General features: G+C 43.5%; 1 protein-coding gene across 11 annotated transcripts in view; it reads right to left on the bottom strand.

The window, feature by feature from the left end:
* DEPDC5 (DEP domain containing 5, GATOR1 subcomplex subunit) overlaps nt 1-16,563 on the bottom strand; it is a gene marked incomplete at both ends in the record, with an annotated part of 155,196 nt that overhangs the window by 80,164 nt on the left and 58,469 nt on the right. For 8 of the 11 annotated variants that reach the window (XM_080717557.1, XM_080717556.1, XM_080717558.1 and 5 more), the window contains 2 exons: nt 13,480-13,574; nt 15,211-15,346. The exons of 2 other annotated variants lie outside the window; for them this stretch is intronic. In XM_080717557.1, coding sequence (XP_080573683.1) covers nt 13,480-13,574; nt 15,211-15,346 — 231 coding nt within the window. The remainder of the gene's footprint in view (nt 1-13,479; nt 13,575-15,210; nt 15,347-16,563) is intronic. One more of the 11 variants, XM_080717553.1, reaches the window with a different exon arrangement.

Raw genomic sequence — 16,563 nt, forward strand, 5'->3', positions numbered from 1 at the left:
TGATGAGAACCTTGCTAAGTTGCTGAGGTTGGCTTTGAAGCTGCATTTATCCTGTTTCACCCTCCCATGTTACTGGGATTACAAATGTGTGCCACCACGTCTGGCGAAACAAACATTCTTTGAAATGCAATATATCAACTAAGAAGTAACAGAACTAATTTTATTTTTATATTTAGGTACTGAATATTGAAGCCAGGAGAATTCTACTTCTGAGCTACACCTCCAATCCTATTTTACTTTATTTTTAAATTTGAAACAGGGTCAAAGTTGCAGAAGGCCTCACTAAGTTGATGAGACAAGTCTTAAACTTGTGATCCTCCCATTTCACCCTCCCAAGAACTGGGATTACAGGCATGCACCACCATACCCACCTAAGAGAATTTATTTTATTTTTTATTTTTTTATTTTTATTTTTTTGGTGGTACTGGGGGTGGAACCCAGAGGCTTTCCACTTCCGGGCTATACTCCCAGACCCATTTTATATTTTATTTTGAAACAGGGTCTCACTAAATTGCTGAGAGCCTCACTAAGTAGCTGAGGCTGGCTTGGAACCTGCGTGATCCTCCTGTCTCAGCCTCCCATGTGTGGGGGATTACAAGCATGCGCCACCACGCCTGGCTTAGAGAATTTATTTTAAATCATACAAAGTAGTACTTTAAATACCATTCAAAATACATACATATTTGCAAGAAAATTATAATACCATAAGAACTGGAAAGATCTCCAGCAAACTGTCAATAAGAAAGATGAAGGGGGTAGGAGGTACAAGAGATCTTGTGGTTTTTGCTCTAAATATTTCTGTCATTTGAATCTTTTATAATAAGAACAAATATTTATAAGTTTCTTGTAAAATCTTTGAAGAAACAAGATATAACTTGGTAGAAAGCATTTGCAAATCACATTATCTGGTAAAGAACTTTTATCCAGAAAATACAGAAAATCCTTGAAACTTAAGAACAAGAAAATGAATAATACAAGGAATAAAGGGGCAAAAGATTTGAACAGACTCATCATTAAACAGATTTAAAAAATGAAAGAAAGAAATTACAAAATTAGGCATGGTGGCGTATACCTGTAATTTCAGTGAAGGATTACACACGTGTGAGGCCCTCCACAACTTAGTGAGACCTTGTTTCTAAATTAAAAAATAAATAGAGCCGGGTGTGGTGGCACACACTGTAATCCCAGCATTTGGGAGGCTAAGACAGGAGAATCACGGTTCGCAGACAGCCCCAGCTACTTAGCGAGGCGCTTTGCAATTCAGTGAGACCGTTTCAAAATAAAGAATAAAAAAATAGGGCTGGGGGTGTAGCTCGGAGGTAGAATGCCCTTGGGTTCAATCCCAAGTACTGCAAAAAATAAAAAAGTAAAAATAAATAAAGAGGGGAATGTAGGTCAGAGGTAGAATGCCTCTGGGTTCAAACCACAGGGCCACGCACACAAAAACAAACAAACAAACATTGAAAAATTAAAAGGGCCAGGGGTGTAGCTCAGTGGTAGGGCACACCTAAAGAATAAAAAGTTGTTCTGGGTTATCTCTAATGGATATATGCAAATATATGCACAAATGTATATACATTTTGTTTTAAGGGAAAAGTTTAGATAAACACAACTTAAGGGCTTCTAGGAAACTACCCGTACAATTTCCTTGTAGCTTAAGCCCAACATATTGCTTCTCAAATTGGTCCTGCCTTTGAGGCTTTATTGGTACCTGAAAAGTACCTGCAGGTATCTGAAGAGTGCAACAACCCAAGATGTTCAAATGAGAAATGGCTGGACCACTCTGCTCCAAGTCAACATTTGAGGATGTTCAAAGCCTAATGCTGGAAAACTGTTGAACTGAGTCATCTCAGTTCTGTCTTCTGACATCTGTTCAGAATTGATGAGTTGTGAACATGATCTGACAGCATGATTTTAAACCTCAAATTCAAAAAAGGTACCTAGTATGGAGTTGCTAGGGCTGTTTCAGACCCACATCTATCAGCCACTGTTTGGAACAAGTCATTCCTCCTCTCTGGGATAAAGATGTGGCACTTACAAAAGACCTGGCCTGGATAAATGACTTAAAGGCTCTTTCTTCTAGACCCAGCATGCTATGATCAATCTACTTTTTACTTTAGCTCTCAGGCCAAATCTGCCCTATGTACTAAATGCGCTACACAAAACACCAAGATATAGATTCTGAGTCTGAATACTAAATGGAAAGAAAATATGGCATCCATTTATTTTATCTTCCAAGATTATTTACCTATAGTGAAGGGACTGATATTGACCAAGAAGTCTCCTCAACTGGTATCTAGCTAAAGAAACAGAAGGAAGGCGAGTACGGTCACATACAGCTATAATTTCAGTACTTGGAAGGCTGAGACAGGAGAATCGCAGGTTTGAGGACAGGCTCAGCAATACAGCGAGACTTTCAGCAACCTCGCAATGCCATTTCAAAACAAAAAATAAAAAGGGCTGGGGGTTTAGCTCAGAGATAGAATGCCCCTGAGTTCAATCCCCAGACACACACACACACACACACACACACACACACACACACACACTCACTCTCTCTCTCTCTCTCTCTCTCTCTCTCTCTCTCTCCCTCCCTCCCCCACCCCTCTCTCTCTTTCTCACACCAAATAGAAGGAAGCTGGGCATGGTGTCACATGCTTGTAATCCCAGTGCCTGGGAGGTCGAGACAGGATTGCAGGTTCTCAGCAACTTGGTGAGGTTCTCAGTGATTTAGAGAGACTCTGTTTCAAATTAAATGTGTGTGTGTGTGTGTGTGTGTGTGTGTGTGTGTGTGTGTGTGTATGGTTATGGTGTAGTGCTGGGTAGAATGCCCCTGTATTCAATCCATAGTACCACCAAAGGGGAAAAACTGACATAAAAGGATATAATAAAGCTGGGCGTGGTGGTGCACGCTTGCAATCCCAGTACATGGGAGTCTGAGACAGGAGGATAGCACAGGTTTGAAGCCAGCCTCAGCTACTTAGGCTTTCAGCAATTTAGTGAGACCCTATTTCCAAATAAAATATAAAAATAGGTCTGTGAGTATAGCCCGGAGGTAGAAAGCCCCTGGGTTCCACCCCTAGTATCACACACCAAAAAAAGGATATAAACGCCGGGCATAGTGGCGCACGCTTGTAACCCCAGCGCTAGGGAGGCTGAGACAGGAGGATCGAGCAGGTTCAAAGCCAGCCTCAGCTACTTAGTGAGGCCCTCAGCAACTTAGTGAGACCCTGTTTCCAAAAAACATATTAAAATGGGTCTGGGAGTATAGCTTGGAGGTAGAAAGCCTCTGGGTTCCACCTCCAGTACCACCCCCAAAAAAAGGATATAATAAACTGGGGGTGTCTGAGGCTGGGGGTGTAGCTCAGTAGTATAGCACTTGCCTAGCATGTGCAAGGCCCTTGGTTGCATCCCTAGCTATCCACAAACAAAGCTGGGAGTGTAATTCAGTGAAAGACAAATGCTTAGCATACACAAGGCCCTGGGCTCATTCCCCAGCACCAAAAAAGAAAAACAGAAGGATAAAAAATATTTGCCAAATTGCAGCAGCTGCCTGGCTCCTGGTGAGCAGCACAGTGGAAATTAAATGAAGCAGAACGTGACGAGGCACCTCCAACAGTGCTGTCATGAATGTGTGCAGAGCCAGGAGGACAGAGACATTGCTCCTGTGAATTGTGTCACAGCAACCAGGCCAAGGCAGGAGATCCAAAGGACATCTGAGAGCCTCCAGATGGGACACACCATCAAGCCTGGGAGGTGAAGGGTCACAGTAAAGTTTCTCTTGCGTCTTTCCTGGTTCCTTCTTTTTGGTGGTTCTGAGGTTGGAACTCAGGGGCATTCTACCTCGTGCTACATCCCTAGCCCTATTCTACTTTCCATTTTGAAACAGGGTTTCCCTAAGTTGCAGAGGGCCTCGCTGAGTTGCTGAGGCTGAATTCAAACCTGTGATCCTTCTGTCTCAGCCTCCCACATATAGGGATTACAAGTGTGCGCCACCACACCTGGCATATCTAACATATCTAATCAGCAAAGATCACACATTCAAACCACACCTTATAGCTGCAGCTATTCACAGTCTGTCTCAAGAAAGCGCTCCCCTACTTGCCAATTGTCACCTCACACAGGAACTGCCTCAAACAGGACCCAAGGAGGATGGTGGCCTGAACTCCCTGGAATGGTAGGGGGAGCCAGGCCTTCTTTATCCTTTGCTTCTTCTCAGGCCTTAGTGCAGTGCCCAGAGTTCAATCAAATCTCTAGGAGTATGTCTTTGGGTGTCTGTGTGTGGTAGTGAGGATGGAACCCAGGGGTATTCTACCTCTCTAAGCTGTACCCCAGCCCTATTTTATTTTGAAACAGGGTTTCACTGAGTTCCAAAGGGCCTCATAGCGGAGGATGGCCACAAACTGTGGTCCTCAGCCTCCCAAATGCTGGAATTACAAGCATGCACCACCACACCCAGCTCCAGGAGTGTTTTTGTGTGTGTGTGTGTGTGTGTGTGTGCGCGCCTGGGAATGGAACCCAGGGGCATTCAACCTCCAAGCTACACCCCCAGCCCTATTTTTTATTATTTATTTTGAAACAGGGTCTCACTGAGTTGCAGAGGGCCTCACTAAGTAGCTGAGGCTGGCTGCGAACCGGGATCCTCCTGTCTCAGCCTCCAGAATGCTGGGATTACAAGCATGTGCCCCCACGCCCAGTTCCAGGAGTGTGTTTTAAGAAATCAAACCATATGCCATGAAGATTGAGGATGACTAAAGCCACTTTGTTTTCTCTATTTCTTTCCTTCCTTTTCTTTTCTTTTTGGTACTGGGGAAGGAACCCAGGGGCATTCTACCTCTGAGCTACACCCCCAGTCCTATTTTTTTATTCTTTTTATGGTTTGAAACAGGTTCTGAGTTGTGAAGGGCCTCACTAAGTACCAGAGCCTGTTCGAAAACTCCGATCCTCCAGTCTCTGCCTACCAAATGCTGGGCTTATAAGTGTGCACTACCATGCTCATCTATTTTTATTTTGAAACAAAGTCTCACTAAGTTGCTGAGGCTGGTCTCAAATCTGCAATCCTGTCTCAGCTACCTAAGCACTGAGATTACAGTTGTATGACACGATGGCTGGCTAAAAAAGCCTCTTTGCCTGCCTGCCTTCCTCCCCTCTGCTCTTCTCCCCTGCCTTCTCTTCCCTCCTTCTATTTATTTATTGTACTGAACCCAGAGACATTCCACTTATGAGCTACATTCCTAGTCCTATTTATTTTTTATTTTGTGGTGCTGGGGATTGATCCCGGGGGCATATACCACCCTGCCTGATTTTTTTAAATTCTTTATTTTGAAACAGAATCTCACTAAGTTGCAGAAAATCTCACTGAGTTGATGAGGCTGGTGGAAAACCTATGATCCTCCCAACTCATCCTCCCAAGTACTAGGATTATAAGCATACACTACCACACCAAGCTAGAAAGCAATTTTTTTAAAAAAAATTTTTATGGTACCAGGGTTCCTGGAAGCCCCTCTACCTCCGGGCTACACTCCCAGACCTATTTTTACATTTTTATTTGGAAACTGGGTCTCCTAAGCCAGCGCGCGCGGCTGGCTTCGAACCTGCGCGATCTTCCTGTCTCCGCCTCCCAAGCGCGGGGATTACAAGCGTGCGCCACCACGCCAGGCCCTAGAAAACAATTTTAAAATCAAGCAAAGTAGCCGGGCGTGGTGGCACACACTTGTAATTCCCGCGCATTCAGGAGGCTGAAACAGGAGGATCACAGTTCATGGACAGCCTCAGCTACTTAGTGAGGCCCTTTTCAATTCAGTGAGACTCTGTTTCAAAATAAAGAATAAGAGCCAGGCGTGGTGACACATGCTTGTAATCCTAGTGCTTGGGAGGCTGAAACAGGAGGATCGCACAGGTTTGAAACCAGCCTCAGCTACATAGTGAGGCTCCCAGCATCTTAGTGAGATCCTGTTTCCAAATAAAATATAAAATAGTTCTGGGAGTATAGCCCAGAGGTAGAAGCCTCTGGGTTCCATTCTTAGTACCACACACAAAAAAAATAAAAAATAAAAAATAGCCGGGGGTGGTGGCGCATGCTTGTAATCCCAGAATTTGGGAGGCTGAGACTGTAGGATCGCGGTTTGCGGACAGCCTCAGCTACTTAGGGAGGCCCTCTGCAATTCCGTGAGGCCCTGTTTCAAAATAAAGAATAAAAAATAGGGCAGGAAGTATAGCTCAGAGGTCAAATGGCCCTGGGTTCCATCCCCAGACCCGCAAAATAAATAAATAAATAAGTAAATAAATAAATAAATAAGTAAATAAAATAAAAATAGGGCTGGTGGTGTAGCTTGGATGTAGAATGCCCCTGGGTTCCATCCCCAGTATCACAATAAATAAATAAATCAAGCAAGCAAGCAAGGTAGAAAAAAACTGTCCCAGTCTTTGCAGAAAGGAATTCAGTTAATTGTTCAACAAGAGTATAAGAATATAAAAACATTAGAAAAAAAGTTCAGTGACAGTTCAGTACAAGTTTATATAAAAACTTTTAGCATCCACTCAATTCTCTAAAGTATATCTACCAACTACCTACTGTTTCTAAAACTGTTTTAAACTCTGGAGAGACAGCCATGAGTAAAACAAAATTGCTTGTCCTCAGAGAGCTTACAATAGAAAATACAAAAGTGTAAAATCTAGAATTTGGAGCTATGGAGAAATCGGGTAGAGAGGATACATGGAGAGTGCTGGGTAAAATGTGTCAATTTAGGTAACACTTAAAGGAAATGAGAGCCAAGTGTGTTGGCGCACACCTGTAATACCAGTAGTTGGGAGGCTGAGACAGGAGGATTACAAGTAGTGAGACTCTCATCAACCTACCAAGACTCTGTTTCAACATAAAAGTTAAATAGCCAGACGTAGTGGCTCTTAGTATTACACTCTTGTAATCCCAGTACTTGGGAGGCTGAGATAGGAGAATTGCAGGTTCACAGCCAGCCTCAGCTACTTAGCGAGGCCCTCTGCAACTTAGTGAGATCCTGTCTCAAAATAAAGACTAAAAATAAGGCTAGGTGACTAGGAGTGGTGGCACATGCTTGTAATACCAGTGCTTGGGAAGCTGAGAAAGGAGGATCCTGCAGGTTCAAAGCCAGCCTCAGCTACTTAGGCTCTCAGCAACTTAGTGAGACCCTGTTTCCAAATAAAATATAAAATAGGTCTGGGAGTGTAGCCCAGAGGTAGAAAGCCCCTGGGTTTCATCCCCAGCACAAATAAAATAAAATAAAATAAAATAAAATAGGGCCGGGTGTGTAGCTCAGAGATAGAATGCCCCTGGATTCAATCCCCAGTATCAAACAAACAAAAATATATATAAAGGAAATGAAAGAGCAAACTAGGGGAAGCACAAAATTCATCATCAATCCAGGACACCTCTGAGGGTAAAAGGGGACACTATTAATAATTAAACCTGTAAACAAGAGCAAACCAAGATCATTTGGGGCAGACTCAGACACATGGACCTTAGTCATGAGGCTCTCTGGAGAATGAGGGGACGGCACAATAGGGTCCTCATAATAAGACAGAGACGAGCAGAGGCCATGTAGCTGCTCATCAGGGGTGCTTTTAGGCCTTTTTTCCTAAGACCCTAGAGCCTGCGCTTTTCCTAATGCAGTTCTGTGTGGGAGTGGAGGCAAGGGGCAGTGCTGCTCAGTGGTACAGTACCTGCCTAACATGTGCAAGGCCCTGGGTTCAATCTCAGTGCTATAAAACAACAACAAATAAAAGTGAAATAAAATAACAAAGGAAGGCAGGAGCCAAGAGACAGCTAGCCTAATTATAAACCATGAAGAGCCACTGAAGAGCTTGTACATTGGAAGAAGCAGCTGATCAAATCTGCATTTGAGACTATCTCATTGGTGACAGTACAGAAGATGGACATGAAGGGGCAAGAACAAAGCAAGATCCTGAAGAAGGGCACTGCAGTAATCCCAGCCAGAAATGATGGGGCTTTGAACAAATGCAGTGAGGGTGCAGAGAAGACCCCATGTCAGAAGAAAGCAGAGAAAGAAGGGGGGCTGAGGAACAGCTGGATGTGACTTCAAATGACAACACATTACGGATGAGGTTTTAGGGGTCATCCCAGTGGAGAGGTCTATCAGGTAGACAGATCAGGTGCTCAAAGCTGGGTGTGGTGGTGGCCCATACTTGTAATCCCAGTACTTGGGAGGGTAAGACACCAGGATCAAAGACTTGAGGCCAGTCTCAGCAAGTAGTGAGACTCTCCTTAACCTAGTAAGACCCTGTATCAAAATAAAAATAAAATCCGGGTGTTTTGAGGAATACCTGTAATCCTACTGAGACAGAAAAATCAGAGGTTTAAAGCTAGCCTCAGCAACTTCATGAGAATGTCAAACCTCTTGTTTCCAAATTAAAAATAAAATAGGGCTGGGGACATAGTTCAGAGGTAGGCTGTCCCTGGGTTCAATCCCCAGTACCAAAAATAAATAAATAAATAAATATAATAAAAAATAAGCCGGGCATGGTGGTACATGCTTGTAATCCCCACGCTTGGGAGGCTGAGACAGGAGTATTGCACAGGGTCAAAGCCAGCCTCAGCTACTTAGTGAGGCTCTCAGCAACTTAGTGAGACCCTGTTTCCAAATAAAACATAAAATAGGTCTGGGAGTAGAGCCCAGAGGTAGAAAGCCCTTGGGTTCCACCCCCAATACCACAAAAAAAAAAAAAAAAAAAAAAGCCAGGTGTGGTGCCATACATTTGTAATCCCAATACTTGGGAGACAGAGACAAGAGGATTGCACATTCAAAGCCAGCCTTGGCAACTTAGCAAGGCCCTCCATAGCTTATTAAGATTCTGTTTCTAAATAAGAAGTAAAATCGGAGCCGGGCGTGGTGGCGCACGCTTGTAATCCCAGCATTCGGGAGGCTGAGACCTGGAGGATCGCGGTTCGCGGACAGCCTCAGCTACTTAGTGAGGCCCTCTGCAATTCAGTGAGACCCAGTTTCAAAATAAAGAATAAAAAATAGGGCAGGGGGTGTAGCTCAGAGGTCAAATGCCCCTGGGTTCCATCCCCAGACCCGCAAAAAAAAAAAAAAAAAAAAAAAAGAAAGAAATAAAATTGGGATAGAGGTACAACTCGGAGGTAGAATGTCTCTGGATTAAATCCCCAGTATCAAAAAATAAAAGAAAAAAATAAGTTGAGCACAATGGCGCATGCTTGTAATTCCAGTATTTGGGAGGCTGAGACAGTCGGATCACAGGTTTTAGGACCAGCCTCAGCTACTTAGTGAGGCTCTTCGCAACTTAGTGAGACCCTATTTCGAAATAAAGAAGAAAAAATAGGGCTGAGGGTATAGCTCGGAGGTAGATGCCCCTGGGTTTAATCCTTAGTACCAAGAGAAAAAAATAAAGAAAACAAAATAAAAATAAAATAGGGCTACGGGTATAGCTTGGAGGTAGAATGCCCCTGGGTTCCTTGCCTAGCAAGAAGGAAAAAAAAAAAAAAAAAAAAAAAAAAAAAGAGGAGGAGAAGGCAGAGACCCAAGTTTCAGCTAATGCTTTTCTTTCCGTTTTTTATGGTACTGGGGATGGAACCCAAGGGCATTCTACATCTGAGTTACACCCACAGCCCTATTTTCTATCCTTTCTTTTGAAACAGGGTTTCACTAAGTTGCAGAAGGCCTCACTTAGTAACTCTGGTGGCCACAAACCCAGATCCTCCTGTCTCAGCCTCCCAAATGCTGGGATTACAAGCATGCGCCTCCACACCTGGCTCAGCTAATGATTTTCCAATGTGCACCAAGAAACCCTTAGCTGAGAGGGCTAAGATGGAGTCATTTGAGGCCCTTCCGGAATTATTCCAAATAAAGATTCTTTATTTTTTCTATATTAGACATGAACCAAAGGGTGTTCTACCATTGAGCAACATTCTCCAGCCTCTTCTATTTTTTCTTTTGAAATAGCGTCTCACTAAGTTGCCAAGGCTGGCTTCAAACACACAACCCTCCCATCTTAGCCTTCATGTAAGATTCCAAAAGTCTTATCTGGGGAATGATCTGGTTTACCTAGGCTGGTGCTGTTACCACCTGTAATTAATTCTTCCTGCTTCAAGTCACCATGAAAATAGCTCAAAATGGAGTCTAGGAAGCCCCAGATTAGCTCTTCTATACGAACACTATTGGAACACTATCCCCAACAGCCTAGGAAGATCAAACACTGGGTTCATTTGAGGCAGGAGGAAACCTTGGTTTAGGAAAGCAATAAAAATATTGCCTTTGTAACATTCTAAAGGCACTTTAGCAGATCGGACAGCCAGGTAACATTTGCAGGACCCTGAGGGTAGGGACATAAAGTGGCTTATTTTTTTGTTTGTATTAGTGAATGAATACAGGGACATTCTACCTCCAATCTACACTTCAGCTCGCGTGCGCACATGCACGCACGCTCGCTTGCTCACTCTCTCTTTTTTGTGGTTCAGGGGATTGAACTCAGGGTCATTTAACCTAAATTACAACCAATTTTATATATTTTTTATTTGGAAACAAGGTCTCACTAAGTTGCTGAGGTTGGGACTCAAACTTGTAATCCTCCTGTCTCAGTGTTCTAAGTACTGGGATTATAAACATACACTATTATGTAGGGGTGTGGCTTTTTTTATTTTTTGTGGTACTGGAGATGGACACTGGGGCATTCTACCTCCGAGCTATACCTCAGCCCTATTTTACTCTTTTTTATTTTGAAACAGAATCTCGTTGAGAAGGACCTACGTAGCTAAGGCTGGTCATGAACCTGTGACCCTCCTGTCTCAGCTTCCCAAGTATTGGGATTACAAATGTGTGCTACCACACTTGGTTTGTTTTTTATTTTGAAACAAGTTCTTACTAGGTTCCTGAGAGTCTAACTTGCTTGAACCTGCAATCCTCCTGTTCCAAGTACTGGGATTACAGGTGTGCACCACTATGCCCGGCTATTGTGTTTATTCTTCCTTTCTTTTGTTCTTTAATTCTTTCTCTGTTTGTTTTTTTGTTTGTTTGTTTGTTTGTTTTGTGTGGAACCCAGGGGCTTTCTACCTCTGAGCTCCACCCCCAAACCTATTTTTTTTTTCTTTTTTGGTGTTACTGGGGATGGAAGAGGCTTTCTACCTCCAGGCTACACACCCAGACCTATTTTAACAGGGTCTCACTAAGTTGCTGAGAGCCGCACTTAGTAGCTGAGTCTGGCTTTAAACTTGCGTGATCCTCCTGTCTCAGCCTCCAAGTACTAAGATTAAAAGCATGAGCCACCACACTTAGCTTCCCAGACCTATTTTTATATTGAAACTGGGTCTCACTAAGTTGCAGAGAACCTCACTAAGTAGCTGAGGCTGGTGGCGAACTTGTGATCCTCCTATCTCAGGATCCCAAGTACTGGGGTTACAAGTGTGTGCCACCATGCCTGGTTTTATAAAGTGTTTTCTTATCCCTAGACTTTTATTCAATTTGTTTTCCCATTTATTTTATTTATTTATTTTTGCAGTACTGGGGATTGAACACAGGGGCAATTCTACCTCTGAGCTACACCCCAAGCTCTACTTTTTATTCTTTATTTTGAAACAGGATCTCACACAAGTTGCAGAGGACCTTACTAATCGCAGCTGAAGCCAGCTGCAAACCTGTGATCCTCCTGTCTCAGCCTCCCAAGTACTGGGATTACTAGCATGTGCCACCATGACCAGCTTGTTTTCCCATTTAAAATGAATGAAGCCAGGCATGGTGACACAAATCTATAATCCTAGTACGTTAGAGGGTGAGAGGGGAGGATCACAGGTTCGAGAACAGTCCTGATTCAAAAAGTAGTAATAATAAAAAGAGCAGGGGGTAGAATGCTCCTAGGTTCAATCCTTAGTACCACAAAATAAATAGATGAATACATAAAAATAAATAAATAAAATGAATGAAATGAGATTATAATTCTTTTGGGATTCTCTTACTGCCAACCCAGTTGCCAAGTCTTATCCATATATTGCTGGATGAATCTAACAATGAATGAGGAAAACACCAAGCAATCTGGTGCGATTTTACTATCACTGTGCCTTCCTTAAGGCCAGTTGAGAAATCCAAGTTAGCTTAAAGAAGACTACGGCAAGAGTTGGAGTCAGGTACAGTGACGCATACCTGTAATACCAGTAGGTGGGAGGTGAGACAGGAGGATTGCAGGTTCGAGGCCAGCCTTAGCAATTTAGCAAGACCCTGCTTCAAAAGTAAATAAATAAGCCGGGCGTGGTGGTGCACGCTTGTAATCCCCGCTCTTGGGAGGCTGAGACAGGAGGATCGCGCAGGTTCGAAGCCACCCTCAGCTAGTTAGTGAGGCTCTCAGCAACTTAGTGAGACCCTGTTTCAAAAATAAAATCTAAATTGGGCTGGGAGTATAGCCCGGAGGTAGGAAGCCTCTGGGTTCCACCCCCAGTACCACAATAAATAAATAAATAAATACGGCTAGGGTATAGCTCAGACTTAAAATACCTCAGGCTTCAACCTCCAGTAGCCCCCCTCCCCCCAAATGCTTCCACTTATACAAACTCAAGTCCCTCTATTCCTTTAAAAGGTACTCTGGATAGGATGATCAAACGAGGGCAGCAGTTTTGAGTCAGGACACCTGGCTACTGGTTTGAGAGAATTTTGAATACCTAGCAAGTTATATTCTACCCAGATGAGCAGATAAGATGATAGATAATAGAAGCACTTCTAGAAGGAATAAAGCAAGTTCATATTCCATTCATCTACCACCTGTACTTAAGAGTCCTTACCTTCCAACTTTTTTTTTTTTTTTTGGCGGTACTGGCGATGGAACCCAGGGGCATTCTATCTCTGAACGACACCCCCAGCTCTATATTTTATTCTTTAGTTTGAAACAGGGTCTCACTGAGCTAGAAAGGGTCTCACTAAGTAGCTGAGGCTGTTCTCAAACCATGATCCTCCCGTCTCAGCTTCCCAAATGCTGGGATTACAAGCGTGCGTCACCACGCTCAGTACCTTCCAACTCTTAACTAACCATATTCTGCCCTCCAGGCCTGAGGTGTGTGCTCACTTGCTAAGCAGCTAGGCTGCCCTTCTCTTTTCTGACTATATTACAGAAACCTCACCGTTCCACTTGGGTCTCTCCTGTTTTCATGAGGATGGGTTTGCCCCTGCTGACAACTCAAATCTCTAGAGCACAGGCTGTTCCTGCTCTGTCCCTGGTGTCACCCTCAACATTCGCGGCGCTCAATCACAACTTGGGCAGAACAGCGACAAATGTGGTTTGACCAACATGTTCCTGGCTAAAAATGTAATGTGCAGCCCATTTATAATTCCATGCATTATATAGCACTGCTTCTAAATAGGTCACCCAAAATCGTGGCTGAAATGATCCTGAAATAGACATGGCCCTGCTTTTCTGCCCTGTGCTGCTTTCTGGATGTGCGCCTGCTCTGAGCCTCCCAACGCTATTACCTCTGGAATGAGTTACCTGTACCACTGTTGCTAAGCAGGCTGACAGAAAGCTCTTCTGTTCCACTGAGGTTCAAGGACACACCGTCACCAGGCTGGCGCGAAGTGCTGTGCCTGCAGAGAACAGAGCGCAGCCAGCCAGCTTAATGCAGTTCATCAGCTCCTTCCCTGCTCACCCTATCTACTGGTGGGGGTGGAAGCGATCCGGGAAAAAGACCCAAATATCCAGCCACATAGACCGGCGACTCTGGAGATCCACATCTAGAGCCACTGGGGAGTGGTGCTCTGTCTGTGCACCAGCACTGGCTCCTTGCCCTGGATTTGTGGCTGCTTTCCCACTGCCATGCCAGACCACATGCCCTCTCTGTCCTCTGCCTACCCCCTTACTAACAAGAATGGATGTGAGGTGCATGAAAAATATGCTAGAGTTAATCTGGTAAGGAGGGCCAGGCTCTGCCTGGAGCCTTCACCCATTCCACAGATGACAAAGTGACTGAAAGAGGGGTCGAAGTGGGTGCGGGGGCAGGGGTAGAATTCAACTTGCCTAGCATGCTCAAGGCTCTGGGTTTGATTCTGAGCACCAAAGAGGGGGAGCAAAGACTGCTCTCTGCAGTCTTTCCTAAAGCAACCCAGAAACAAAGAGTCCGGGTTTAAATCAGGCACGTGCCTGTCAAATCTTAAATGACTTTCACATATATATTATATAAAATGTATATAACACATATATGCCGTATAAGTATATATTTTTTTTTTTATTATTTTTGGAGTGTTGAGGATTAAACCTAGGGAATTTTATCTCCAAGTGACACCCCCAGCCTTATTTTTTATTTTGAAACAGGGTCTCACTAAGTTGCGGAGGGCCTCATTAAATATCTGAGGCTGGCTGTGAACCTGCGATCCTCCCATCTCTGCCTCGCAAGTACTGGGTTTACATGCCTTATAACAAATTCAGAGCTCCGGTTCAAAAAGAGTGTTTTTGTTTGGTTTTGTTTTATTTTTACACAAGCCTTGATTTCCACTGCTTTGAGCTTCAACTTTTAGACTCAACAGTGGAGGCCTTTCTCACTTTTGACACCACCCACATTCTCCCATTAATGTATATTTTTTACTTTTCTAAATAAATCCCAGTCTGTGTCTGTGGGGGGAAAAAAACAGTGAAATTTCTCAATCACCAAAACAACAAAAACCATAGAGAGGATGCTCAAAGCAACAGTAAGAAATGCCTGTCTCAACACCCCAAATTCAGTCTTTTCTCTCTTCTTTTCATCCTAGACTGAGGTTTGGAAAAAACCTATGTTTGAGTTATATAAAGTGCAACCTCAAGATAAACCTAGCACCTGTGAGTCTGAGACAGGAGGAGCACAGGTTTGTAGGCAGCCTCAGCTACTTAGTGAGGCCCTTGACAATTTAGTGAGACCCTGTTTCAAAATAAAGAATAAAAAATAGGGCTGGGGGTATACCTCAGAGGTAGAATATCCCTGGGGTTCAACCCCAGTTCTGCAAAAAAAAAAAAAAAAAGGAGATAAACCTAATGAAGGGCATAGGCCTAGGTAATAGCACAGGCAAAAATGCAAGGCTGTTGGCTCTGTATGTACTCCAGTCAGAGCTGGGAATGACGCTGCTCACAAACGAAGTCCCTGATCTCATATTGCCTTTTCAAGTCTTAAAAACATGACATTTGGTCAGCAGTCTGTTTTGCACATTATCTGGTGTTCTAGGTTACCTTCCAGAGCCCTGCGTACATCCTCACCTTCCGGCAGCTTCATGATATGCTAACTCCAACAGCTCTGCAGAGGAGTGAGTCGGGTCCCTCTGCCCACTGCCCTGCAGCTCCGCCATGTTCTGCCGGGTCTGATGATGGATCTGGATGGCCTCTCCGGATGGTCCTACCCAGGTAAAGAACCACTGAGCATCACTCCCACCTGACAGCTGATGCAGTACATGTAACTGCAATCTTCCTTCTTTCCAGCTGCTGGGATATAGGTGTTAGGCTCAAGAAAGAGCACCGGACAGAGGAGCATTATACAAGTGACCTTCTGGCTCCCAGAGTGGACGCCATCTCCTCATAGCAGAAACGATGCTACCGAGGAGGCTCATGCTCATCATCCTGCCCTGTTAAGAATATTTTAGGAGCTTCTGTTTCATGCATACCAATATAAATAGTGTAGACAGAAGTACTAACTATATGAGAAAGGAAGACAAATGAAACATCAAATGATTCTGTTAATACTTAGAAAATAACAAGTGACTCTAAGCAGCAAAAGACAGTGTAAGAGACCAGAATTGGTCAAGCCTATTAAAAAGAGTTTCCTGGACACAGAGAAGTTTTGGAAATATGGTTGACAGGGGGTTGAAGGAAAGGGCATTTGGGTAGGAGAAAAGATATCTGTGAAATACCAAATGTGAAAGAGGCAAAAAGTGTGCAGGAAACTTCGAGAATGAGAAAGAAAAAAGCCTCTGAAGATGGGAATAAGGAGATAGAAGTGGGGAGCCTGGCACGAGAGGACCTTAGCTCTGAGAGGAACAGAGGCAGGAGGAAAGAAAGCCAACACGGTTTGGAATCTGTTGTTTTAGTAACATGTAAAGAGTAGAAGGAAGGAAAGCACAGAAGCAGAAAAAGCTGAAGTTTGTGGAAAAAAGTTCCCTAATGAGATCTCAAAGCAAGTCCACCAGTGGGAATAATAATTGAGAAAAAGATACCAGAAAGAATCAAGTAGCGTGATTATCTCTTTTTATTTTATCTTTGCTTTAAGGGGTCAAAAAAAGTTTTGGAATGGCCTACAATTATAGCCAAACGAACCAGATTCCTTTCTCACTTAAATTTTTCAAACAGTAAAAACAAGTACAGGAGAAAATTACTAGATGTTTCCAAGTATTCAATATGATGGTTTCCATGAAAAAAAAAAAAAAAAAAAAAAAAACCAACCTTGGGGTTAATGTGTCTGTCATTTCCTAGCTCAGTAAGAGCCCATTAGGCTGAAGTTTAATTTTAGCCATAGCATTATAAACCTTGCTGTCATCTTCCTGAGGACTGAGCACAGATTAAAAAAAGATGGGCTAGAAAAAATGATGAATTAAAAATACTTTTTTAGCTGGGTGCGGT

The sequence above is a fragment of the Muscardinus avellanarius genome (assembly GCF_963383645.1).
Source record: "Muscardinus avellanarius genome assembly, chromosome: 21".
NCBI lineage: Eukaryota > Metazoa > Chordata > Mammalia > Rodentia > Gliridae > Muscardinus > Muscardinus avellanarius.